The following is a 12,650-nucleotide window of genomic DNA, read 5'->3' as shown; positions in this document are numbered from 1 at the left end:
CCTTTTCTCTGGCCTTGACAAATGCAGTCGTCTTCTTGCCCCACTCATGTTCACTCAGAATGCTGCTGCAAAGATCGTTTTCCTAGCCTGTTGCTTAGCCGTGTCACCACCCCTCTAAGTCCTCTACTGGCTCCCCCTTCTCTATCACATCGAACAATCTGCTAGTCTTCACTTGCTTCACAACCTATCCCCACCCCACATACCATCTCTCATTTGCTAGCAAAACACTGATTCCCACCTCCAAATGGCCCACTATGCTGGCCTCTACAACCCATTTTTTAAATTTTCAGTCAAGCGCCTTTATGCTTTCTCCCATGGTGCTCCTCAGACTTGATACGAGTGCCCCATAAATATCCAGAAAATTACCCCATTATCCACCTGCAAATCCCTCCTCAAAACTCTCCTTTGCTGTGATGTCTCCAGAAAACATGACAGCAGTTAAGTTGATAGTTGCCTATCGATGCTGACCAATGTGGTCTCTTTGGGTATGTCTAAACAGCAATTAAACACCCATAAATGGCCTGTGTCAGCTGATTCGAGCTTGCAGGGGGAGGCTGCAGGGCTGTTTAATTACAGCGTTGACGTTCGGACTCAGGACTTCCCCCCCACAGGGTCTCAGAGCTCCACAAGCCCAAGTCCTGCAAGCCTGAGTCAGCTGACAGACCAGCCATGGGTGTTTAATTACAGTGTAGACTTGCTCATTATTTCCTTGTATTTCCCCATTGGTCTGTAACTATATGTTATCTCTTGTAAGCTCCTTGGGGCAGGAACTTTTTTTTGTTCTGTGACAGTATAGCACCTTGTACAATGGAGTCCTAGGCCATGACTAGTGCTCCTTGGTGCTCCATAATACAAATAATAAACAACAAAAGCCAATGAGGAAAGTAGATAACTATAGTCTCTCTGTTACAGATGGAGCAATCTGATGGGTTTGGTTATATCCCTATATCCTGTATCTGTGTGATTTGTTTCTTCTTCCTCATTGCTTGCAGCCCCTACTGTCCAGATCGCTTCGCAATTTGGTTCTATCTTCTCTGTTTTTGCCATTGCAACATCTGACAAAGCCATAAAGCAGTACACAAGGGGCTAACAGGATTTGGTTTTTTCGTTTGTTTCTAAGTAAAGGTGATCTTGAGTGCTTAAGAGTCCCTATAAGAATCCCTGACTTGACTGCAACTAGCAGGAACCATCAATGCTTGGAGATTCCAGATGTTTCACTATTGTGATAGAAATACCAAAGTAGCACCACATACCAGTTTGGAAACTGCTGCTTTTAAAAGTTGCGCTTTAAAAATATATATATATATATTTGTGGTAGGTTTGTAATCAAGCAGGGTAAGTGAGGGAAAGTAATCACTGCAAAACAACTAATCTGACAGCTTCATTTTCATATGTGCTAAGTTTCAACACGAAGTTGCCACACATCCTGCAGGACAACTATGTAGTGCCACTCTTCACATTAACACAGAGTATCCCCTGAAGCAGGAAACAGCTGCAGAGACTGAAACAGAGAATACAGCCTGTCATAAAATAAAGGGAAGGTTAACCACCTTTCTATATACAGTGCTATAAAATCCCTCCTGGCCAGAGGCAAAACCCTTTCACCTGTAAAGGGTTAAGAAGCTAAGACAACCTCGCTGGCACCTGACCAAAATGACCAATGAGGAGATAAGAGGGAGGGGGAAACAAAGGGGTTCGTCTGTCTGGGTGATGCTTTTGCCAGGAACAGATCAGGAATGCAGTCTCAGAACTTCTGTTAGTTAGTAAGTAATCTAGCTGAAATGCGTTAGATTTCCTTTTGTTTAATGGCTGGTAAAATAAGTTGTGCTGAATGGAATGTATATTCCTGTTTTTGTGTCTTTTTGTAACTTAAGGTTTTGCCTAGAGGGATTCTCTATGTTTTGAATCTGATTACCCTGTAAGGTATTTACCATCCTGATTTTACAGAGGTGATTCTTTTACCTTTTCTTCAATTAAAATTCTTCTTTTAAGAACCTGATTGATTTTTCATTGTTCTTAAGATCCAAGGGTTTGGGTCTGTGTTCACCTGTACAAACTGGTGAGGATTCTTATCAAGCCTTCCCCAGGAAAGGGGGTATAGGACTTGGGGGGATATTTTGGGGGAAGACATCTCCAAGTGGGCTCTTTCCCTGTTCTTTGTTTAACACGCTTGGTGGTGGCAGCATAGGGTTCAAGAACAAGGCAAAGTTTGTACCTTGGGGAAGTGTTTAACCTAAGCTGGTCAGAATAAGCTTAGGGGGTCTTTCATGCAGGTCCCCACATCTGTACCCTAGAGTTCAGAGTGGGGAAGGAACCTTGACACAGCCAGTCTAGACTGTAGCAGCATCAGTAGGTGTTTGCTGTCTATACTATTAATTATTTTAAGGATACGATTTGTCACGGATTCCGTGACTTTAACAGATCTTGATGACTTCTTCGTCTTCACGCTGTGCATGGTGGTGCTCAGGCTTCCGTGATTTATTGCTTGTTGTCTGCGTCTTGTCAGTTATTTTTACTAAAAATACCCATGACAAAATCTTAGTCTTAGTTATTGTTAGTTAACTAAGTTATCCTAAAATGTGCCTCACTTAGAAGACTGTGCATAAGTGCAGTATTATCTAAAAATATTCAAGCATATAAATTAAAACACCCTATCAAAATAAGCGTCACATAAGGTTAATAATTTATGTTAACGAACATTTACCTATGACTCATCATTACTGCTAGCCATTGGTTTCAATGGATTATTTGTATATGGTGTCAGTAACTTATATTCTCATTAATAAAGAGATAAATGTGGCTCAAGAACTTGAATGGCTAAAGATTTTATTTTAAGAACATAATTCAATTGAGTTAGCATTCCTAAAACTCCAGTTCAATACTCATTCTATATGTATCACATTAAGAATAATAAGAATTTGAAACATACTGTAGCTGAAGTATGGCACTCTTCAGAACAGTACTAGACAAATACCTGTGACATTATTTTTATAGTCACTTCTATTGGTTGACAGGTAGGTAGAACATTGTGTTAAAGAGAGAACTGAATCTGAAAGTTATCTGATTCTGTTATCTATAGTAAGAATTTGCTAATATAGAAAGTTATCATTTGTACACATTGAAAATATTGGTGTTCCCCAGGGACCAGGACTGATGGTGTCCAATGTATTTATTAATGATCAAAAAAACAAGATGAATTGCATGGCACTCAGATACGATGATGATGAGATCCATTTAAAACAAGATGACAAAATTTGCTAGCAACGCAACTATTTAGATTAATCAAAAGTAAGGAGGATCAGGAACTCCAGAAGAATTTAAGCAAGCCTACGTAACTGGGTAGCAAAGAAAGAGAAGGTAGTTTAAAAGATAAAAGGAAAGACATATGAGAAGGAAGCCAGAGACACCAGCCATTGCATCCGAAGAGGACTGTGCAATCAGTGGCATGAAATACATTGCACTTAGGCAGAGAGAATAAACATGACGAGGAAACCACTGCCAGCAGACCAGAGGTGGTCCCAGACCATTCTGACAGGAGTAGTTTCAGGTTATAGTACCACAGGGATCAGCTAAAAGACAAATACTTTATAGCAATAGGCTGTAAGCAAATAAGATGTTAGGCTTAAGCAGAGGATATAGAATACTACAGAAGAATTTATAATGCCCCTACTGAACACCAATGATACAGTAGATCCTCAAAGATACAAGCTGATGGATCAACCACACCCCTCATTTGGAACCAGAAGTATGCAATCAGACAGCTGCAGAGACCAAAAAAAAACATTTAAAAAAGCAAATACAGTACAGTACTGTGTTAAATGTAAACTACTAAGAAAATAAAGGAAAAGTTTAAAAAAATTTGACAAGGTAAAGAAACTGTTTCTATGCTTGTTTCATTTAAATTAAGATGCTTAAAAGCAGCATTTTTCTTCTGCGTAGTAAAGCCCTATTAAGTCAATGTTCAGTTGTAAACTTTTGAAGAACAACCATAACGTTTTGTTCAGAGTTACGGACAACCTCCATTCCCGAGGTATTCATAACTCTGAGGTTCTATTGAACATTTGCACCTTTAATGCTGTATTGTATTGTTGTCCTTTTGTTTCAAGGATCACATAATGTAAGAAAAGTAGAAGTGAAACATGAGTAGGAACAAACACTCATGAAGTGTCTACACTAGTGTTTACAAAAATGTTAGTTAACACTTATTAACTGCCAACCATTTAACATGTTACAACACAAACAAAAACTCTAGACAAGACTGGTGATAATCTGTTTGTTTGGCAGGTGAAAGGAATTCATGTACAATCCTCTCCCTACTATATCCCAACTTTCTCTTCATTATTCATCCTGGAACTCTCCTGGAGTCCCACACTCCTTTGTGGGTGTCCGATGCTCCCTTTCCCAAGCCTGTGTCTTGTATCACTTCTTCAAGCTACCCCGACATTTCATAATTGTTTAACCTCTCCTGGTCCCATTCCAGGGTGAAGATGGGCTCTGAAGCTAAAAGTATCCTCAGACATTCAAAAATGATTGAACGGTTTAAGTTAGAGCAGAGCTGAGACCCCCTTCCCTGCAAGGCTACAGCTGCTCATTTGCACTTAGGGGATGGCTTTAAGCAGCTGAAGCATGCTGCATAAACCACTGCTCAAAACAAGATACTGTAGTACACGGACTATCAGTCTGTTCCAATATCAGCTTTACCAACTCTCATGATTTTCTCTCCAGTCTTGTGATTATTTGGTATTTTTATTAAAGCTCCAGTTTCTGGAATCAGATTTTTAAACCAGAAAATCCTTGTTTTCATTAAAAAAGTTAAAAGTTTCTAGCCCTTAAGCCTTCAGAGAGAAGCTGGACATCATGAACCCTAAAATGCCAATACCATAACGCCAAAAAAAAAAAAAAATCCTGTATTTTTGGAATTTCGTGATTTCTAAGCCAATCTCAGAATTTTTGAGCCCTCCTTTGGGCTGGCAATGCTGCTATATGGCAGTGGTTACGCTGCTGCTGTGATGAACAACTAATACGCACTTGAGGCTCTCTGATGAAGTTTTTTTTTTAATCAATTTAGAAATCACCCAAGTTCCAATAGAAGAGTACGTTTATTGGTTAATTTCCACCAAAGCTTTGATAACTGCCATTCACTAAAAAGTACTTATCCTCTAAACTCCCTTGCTGAGTGTGTGTAGAATTACAAAGAGCCAGACAACTGATTTGTCTTCTAGTAACACATCAGAATGTACTAATAAAACACCTGTCACATGTGACAGCCTGTGTACAAAAGTATAAACTAACTCTGGTTAGTACAGCATTCGATACTGGCCCCTGAAGTTACAATGGTAAATAATCACCTCTATGTGAAGTTTTAAATTAGACACATTCTTCTAACATTGCTTCAGGAGCTACTGATTTGATGAAGGCTCCACCCTTCCTAGTTATGTAAATTCCCCCCCCCCCCAATGATTGCACAGGATTAAAGAAACTTGATAAAACGTGTTAATGAAGCATATCTGTCACCTTTATTTTATTTGACTTCATGAAAGCTAGCAAATACCAACAGCAGTGTCAAGTTCTGTTCATCCTTACCCAGAGCTGGCAATTGTAGCCATGCAAGCACAGGGGTCTGCCCACATGGATGCAATTGGAGGACCTGGTCCCATGTTACTACAATATGAACCTCTTATTAAAGTCTCATTTTACTATTAAAACTACATAGCAGCCATAAAGGAGACAGATAAAACTACACTATTTGGTAGTAAAAGCAAAGACGTAGAATACTAAATGACAGTTCATTATAAAGTCCACTCACTAGACTCATAGCACAAGGGGTTCAATTTTTATTCATAAAAAATAAAATTCCCAATTATTTTCAAAATACAGAAAAAAATAAGTTAGTTCTGTCTGTTCTCACTAATTCTGGAATAATTTTAAGGCAGCCTTGAAAGTCTCTTACTTTTGAGAAGACTGAGGGAATACATTCCAGGGAGATATTTAAAATCTCTCTTGCTGAAACTGACTCTCAGTTTGAGAGCTCCGAATACAACAAAATGTTAACTTGATTATTTGTAGTCACTAAGTAAGTGTTGGGTATATTCTGTCATTTAAAAAAAAAAAGTTAGTATGCACAAACAAAACCGCAAGGATGCCAGACAATAGTTACCCAGGCATAACTATCCTTTTGTGCCTTCCACTTCAGTAGTTTTTAAAAGGGTGCAAGGGGGGAGAAGTTATCCAGTCCCTCTGCACTGAGAATGGCTTATACCCATAATGACATTCCTCAGAGCAAGAGTTTGGTTTTTGTTTTCTTAATTTACAAACAACTTTAGTATCAACTCAATGTTACAATGTGAACACACCAAGGGCCATGCACGGATAATAAAAAGTTCCAGAGATGAGTATGTACCTTACATTATTGAAAGCACGCAAGCTATTATCTGCCCCAAATTTTACATTTCATGGACCACAACAGGATGACTAATACTTTTTGGAATTTACTGACTGATAAGATTTGATGACTAGGTTACAACTTTGGGGGAAGGGGAGAAAGCACTTTTCTATGCCAGGGTGAAGGAATGGGGCACGCACACAGTCAAATTACCAAGCTTCTCAAAATATATACAAGCAAAGGAGCTCAAAATACAGTAAAGTTAAAGTCTGTTTCATTTTAGATCCAAAACTATTAATATTTTAAAATACTTGCCACTATAGTCAGTAATACCTGTGAGTGAGCTTTGTAAACACTCCTACTACACCAAACCCTATTACATTTAAGAAGTGATACAAATAAAGTGTGGTTGTACTCTGAAGAATTACTCTGTAAAAGTGTCATCATGAGACTCCATACTTGTCTCTCAATGATTCCAGATCAGTTATAGTCTCTCCCTCTCTCTCTCTATATATATATACACATAACTAAGTGCCAGCCCAGTATACTCAAGTAGGTTCTTTCCAATTTGCAACTCACTAGTAATAAAAATTCTGCAGCCCAAATTCTGCCCTCAGAAATACCTGTGCAACCTTACGTTACATTAGCTTGCACAAATGAGACCGGATAATCAATTCTGTTGACAGACAAGCAAGAAGAGACTCAAGCTTACTCTTTCTGAGTTGTATATTCTTTAGAGTGCTAACAAGAGTAAAAAGATAGCAGATATGACTCAATACACACTTGAAGCAGATTAATGGGTAAATTGCCAGTTTATATACTTTTCAAAGGAGAACTTCTCTGTGTAGAAGTCATTAACAAGTGCTCTAAAGGCAACCTTTGAACCACATTTGACTATTGGTTGGAGAGATTGAGGAGATTAAGTGGAGAAGGTACATTTTGAAAACTGCTCACTATTCTGTCAGATACATATGGGCTCCCTATGTAACTAAGTGACTTTGGTACTTTTGCTTCCCTAAACAATGGAGACTAGGTAGGGTCACATTGGGGGAAAACGTAATATTAAACACAAGTAATGCCCACAGTTCCAAAGTATCAGGAGGTTTCTACAAAAATGATCAGCAATAAAATAACTATTGTTCAAACAAATAGCTATCATTAGGCTTCAGAGTTAACACAATTTGAGATTAACTGAAGAGTTTACACCTCTTTCAGACATACTGTTTCCAACTAATTGAGATAATGGATAAATTCACATTCATGAAGTTTTTGTTGTAACCATTAAATTAATAAACCAGAAATTATTTTAACTGAAAGTTTAAATTATACAGAAGCTGATGAAGCAAGCCAGAAAAAAGCATTGGTACAGTCAAGGCTTGGAATAACAAACTGACAATGTACTCAGTTTCTGTATTAAAAGGTTGGGGCGGGTGGGGAGAGGTACTGACTACAGTGATCTCCAGTAACCCTTTACCAATCATTCAGTGGAGCAACACTGATTTCATTACGCTGATCATCCTACCATGACAAATACACCAATTAAAAACTGGAATAGATATACCACACTTCAGTAAACAGTGATGTATAATATACCAAAGTGAACACCTGTGTTTACTGGCAGTAGGTAAGAGAAGGGGAAAAAAAGTTGGACACAAAAACAGAAAGAACAAGCAGTATCAAGTAGATACTACCTCCCACAGTTGACTCATTTTTTTCAGTGTGCACATGCCTAAGGAGGGGCAGAGGGAAAGGAATCAAAGCTCATAAGACTTCCAAAATGGCAGTTTCCTATTTGGTGTTATTTTTAAAGACTGGTTTTATTGAGCACTTTACTCTTCAGATATAGTAATTAAAAATAAGTATAATGTATATTACACCTGAGATTTCCTTTAAGGTTGGTAAAAGCCATTGCTCTAAATCTGGCTTCCATGATGTCATGCCACTTTTCCTCAAGCTGATTTGGCCCTCTACAAGAGGACAATAAGGCCAGACCAGCATAAATTCTAGCCAAGACCTCTCTTTGCTTTATCAATGATGGCTCATGACAAAGTAAAACATTTTGCTGCGGGGCAAACAAAACACATCCCTCAAAGGTCCATTGTACAATATATACCCTTCACAAAAACCGCCTGGCTGCATCAAATAGTTTGGGCTAGAGATGTGGCCATTTCCTTGGAGCAAAGATAAACTTACATAAAACTTTAGCAGTATGCAACATCCACCCCCCAGGTGTTAGGGTGGATCCAAGTCCTGTGCAAAAGTAACAAGCTGTAGTGCAGCAGCTGACAAACCTAGCACACCTCCCTCATCTAGGTTAGGAAGTTTCCGGGAGGGGGGAACGGGGACGGAGAGGGTTTTAAGGCAGGGTGTAGAGCCCTCTTTACAATGAAGGATTTTGCTGTGTTTGACTAAGGCTTTTACAGTCACCCTTGTTTATTCCCACCCATCCAAAAGTGACCTCCATTGATTTTTACTGCTACACCTTGAAACCGCTGCCTTTGCCTAACCCCGACCCTTTAATTCACAGGCAGCTGGGGAGAGGGCTCCACGCAGCAGCACCCCGTGCCCCCGTCCCCCAGATTCCCGTGAGGCGGCGGCAGCCCAGGAGGGGGTGGCCGAGCCAGAGGAGGAACAGGCCAAAGAGCAGGGCCGAGAGCCCTTGGGGGGCAGGGAGGCCCGCACACACCTGGTGCGATGGCCCAGCCTGGGGGACGGGAAGACCAGCAGCGCAGCCTCCCCCGTGCCCCGGCCAGCGCCTTGCCCCCACCTGCCTGGCAGGGAGACGCGCCGCCCCCGGGCTAGCGGCGCCCCCGGCTGCTGGGCGGCCGCGGAGGAGGCCGGGCGGCCGCCTCGCGGCTCAACCCTCCGCGCCAGGCCCGGATGAGGGGGGAGGAGGCTGGGAGGCCACCGCGGCAGCCAGGTTAGCGCGAGCCCCCCCCCGCAGTCGCTGCTCACTCACCTCGGCCGGCCCTTGCCGCTGGGAGCGCGTCGGCGGCGGCGGGGCTGGGCGCGCGGGTCGGGGAATGAATGGAGGCTGCAGCGCCCGGCTTCCCCAGCAGCGTCCCGCGTCTCACCTTCTGCCTCCCTCAGCGCCGCTGCCCGGCGCCTGAGCAGCTCGTCCCGGCCGCCCCCCCGCTCCGGCTCCCTTCCCCTCCCCTCTGACGCACTGGCTCTGCAACGCCTCGAGCATCGCCCACCCTCGGCTCCCCGGCGCGCGGGGTACCCAGTGCAGCCGCCGCCGCCGCCTCTCTCCCCGCCCGCAAAGGCGGGCGCAAAACAGCGAGACTTCGGGACTAAAGCGAGCCGCCTTCGCACAGCAGCACCGGGGCAAGCGGGGCTGAGCCTCCCTTCTTTACCGAGCATGGGGCAGGGCTGGTGAACGACAATACTGGACTAACAGACTTATCCGTGTTTAGTTGTTTTTTTTTCTCTCCAGAAGACACCGCAGGATCCTGCAATAATGCATGCAAATACTCCCAGTTGAGTACGCTCTGGCGGATGGCGTGCGATGCCCTTACTGTCCGCGTGAGCGCCTGCGTTTCAGGGAAATAAAGAGCAGCCACAGAGAAAAGCAGGACAAAGCTTATTGTCAGGGACAGCCCTGCTGATGGTTGATTCATGGTACAAAACTAAACGGTTGTAGCACGATGCAAGCCTTTGCATAGATATTGCAGATAAGACGCATTCTAAATTGACATAGATGGGAGGTTGGATGGTAAACAGCTAATTGGAGCCATCCCTTAAAATAAGGGGCAAGTGGTCACCCCTCTTACTGCTGAATGCAGTAATGTTTTATGAAGATACATATTATTACAATAACAGGAAGAGAAGGGCACATACACAGTGGTATTTATCACTTTATAGCAGTTATATTTCCGAAGTGCTGTAACTCTACTGAAATCTATCAGATTACAAGAGGGTTTCTCAGAGATGGAATGGAAAATTCTCCTTTAAAAAAATATAGGGATTGTCTTAAACAAAGAGCTACTTGTATTCAGGCTTTGTCTAGACTGTGGCCTTTTGATCCTGCAAGTAGATTCAAATAGGTAGAATCTTGAACCATACAGAAACCCATTGGCTCCAATGGGGCTCCTTGTGGATTCAAAGATCCACCCACACAGCTCTGCTTGCAGGATCAGGACTTGATCTTTACTGTCTTTTATCCTTGTGTGTTGGTTGCTGATGTTAGTTACTCCTGCACCGGGAAATTGGAAAATATGCTGCTTTATATAATAATACAAGGTAAGACTGTGATATTAAGATTGTGGATTTACATCCACAAGTAAGAAAATTCAAAAGTTTCACATAAATGTTAATTCGCCTATGTTGTATAGATGTGTGCATAATGATATGCATGCACAATATGCATATATTCAGCGCAAAAACTATGTTAAAAGAACATTAATGTTACAAAGTCAAGCATTCAAAATGCCAGTATTAAGATTGCCTGTGAAACCTAAATTCAGTCCCCTTGTGTGTATGCATTATATGATCTTTAATTACATGATCACGTACTATTTTTTTCCACAGGATCCCTGTCTGATTTAGCGTGGGGGATCAATCTGCTTTGGTGATGAATCAGGCTTATGCAGTGAAGGAAGCTGTTTATAAAATCCCTGCCTCATTTGTTGCACAAGTTGGAAGATATGTCATGAATGAGGCAGGGACCTGCAAGAAGAGAAAATACAGTTTCATTGTGAATGGTGTTCTGGAGAAGTGGATTTTATCCCTGACTCCAGCACAGAGTTCCTGTATGATGCTAGGCAAGTCAATTAAACCAAATTTTTCAGAGGTGGTTGCTAATTGTGTATTCCTCATTTTCTGGGTGCCCAGTTTGAGACTGATTGGAGGACTGCTGAGCACTCAGCTGCAAACAGGTCACCGGGAGGTGTGCTTTGAATATATAAAGTGCTATGTACTGTTAAGAACTCTGAACAAAATCGGGGCCAAGGCATCTCAAATTGGGCACCCAAAATTAGTGAACATTTTTTATCTGAATCTCTTTGTGCATGAGCTCCTCATCTGTTTTAAAAAAAAAGGGGGGGGGAGGATAATATTATCCCTTCACCTCACAGAGGTGTGGATATGTTTCCCCTTTTGACCAGAGCAGTTAGCCAAAATGTGGGGTCTTGTGGGCTGTTTCCATTAGGAGAAGAATTTGATGAGTCTTGTACATAAAGTCCCGTGTCCCTGAACTCAGTAGGACTCAAACAACAGTAGACTGTTTCTTTGCTCTCAGTTCCATGCTTCTTTTCAGCCAGCAGTCTGCCCAAAAGCTCTCTGTCTTAGCTTTTTCTCAAGGTCACGCTACAAGTCCTTCTCTGGATGTGTCCAGGGTTTCCTTGCTGATTTTGCTATGTGCTTCTCTAGTGTTCTGCTCCTTCCCTCTCATACACTTGAAATCTATTTAATCCCCCCCCTTGCATTTATCAAACTCCCAGGAAACCCCTTGAACTGCATGGCCCAGCCACTACCCAGGATTGCATGTGGTCTAGGCCTTGGGCAGAGGTTTTCCATTGTTTCAGCTATCCCCTGGCTGGAGCTGCAGGGATAGGCGGAGCCCAGTGGGAAGCGTGTGAGCCCTGCCAATCTCCCCTCCTTGCCCCAGCACCAGCAGTGTGCTGCCCCGGCACCAGTGGGGGGTCCCGGGCCACCTCCCCAGCACCAGTGGGGGTCCCGGGCCACTTCCCCCCCCCCCCCCCAGCACCTGATCACAGACAGAGACTGGTATTTTATTGAACCTTTCCCCTGTACTATATTATTATTGGCTTACAGTAATAAACCTGATGGATATTGGTTAATTGGCCTCTTGAATATATTTCATAATGAATCAAAGTGTGGTCAAGCAATTTACTATACAGTAGAACCTCAGAGTTACGAACACCAGAGTTACAAAGTGACCGGTCAACCACACACCTCATTTGAAACCGGAAGTACACAATCAGGCAGCAGCAGAGGGGAAAAGAAAAAAGTAAACACAGTACAATACTGTGTTAAATGTAAACTGCTAAAAAAAATAAAGGGAAAGTTTAAAAAAAGGATTTGGTAAGGTAAGGAAACTGTTTCTGTGCTTGTTTCATTTAAATTAAGATGGTTAAAAGCAGCATTTTTCTTCTGCATAGTAAAGGTTCAAAGCTGTATTAAGTCCATGTTCAGTGGTAAACTTTTGAAAAAACAGCCATAATATTTTGTTCAGTTATGAACATTTTGGAGTTAAGAACAACCTCCATTCCTGAGGTGTTCATAACTATGAGATTCTACTGTACAA

General features: G+C 42.1%; 1 protein-coding gene across 6 annotated transcripts in view; it reads right to left on the bottom strand.

Moving 5' to 3' along the window:
* FAM169A (family with sequence similarity 169 member A) overlaps nt 1-9,962 on the bottom strand; it is a 65,139-nt gene extending 55,177 nt beyond the window's left edge. The window contains exon 1 of one of the 6 annotated variants that reach the window (XM_043547611.1): nt 9,739-9,962. Coding sequence is in view for 1 of the 6 variants with exons in the window: in XM_043547613.1 (XP_043403548.1) it covers nt 8,074-8,091 (18 nt within the window). In the remaining 5 variants the exon portion in view is untranslated. Of the gene's footprint in view, nt 1-8,073; nt 8,095-9,341; nt 9,553-9,738 lie in introns of those variants that run through there. The other 5 variants (XM_043547618.1, XM_037903010.2, XM_043547616.1 and 2 more) reach the window with 5 other exon arrangements.
* Between the last annotated feature and the right edge of the window lie 2,688 nt (nt 9,963-12,650).

This window comes from Chelonia mydas, chromosome 5 (assembly GCF_015237465.2).
Source record: "Chelonia mydas isolate rCheMyd1 chromosome 5, rCheMyd1.pri.v2, whole genome shotgun sequence".
NCBI lineage: Eukaryota > Metazoa > Chordata > Testudines > Cheloniidae > Chelonia > Chelonia mydas.
The sequence above is the reverse complement of the archived record's forward strand: the minus strand, read 5'-3'. Positions and strand labels throughout refer to the sequence as shown.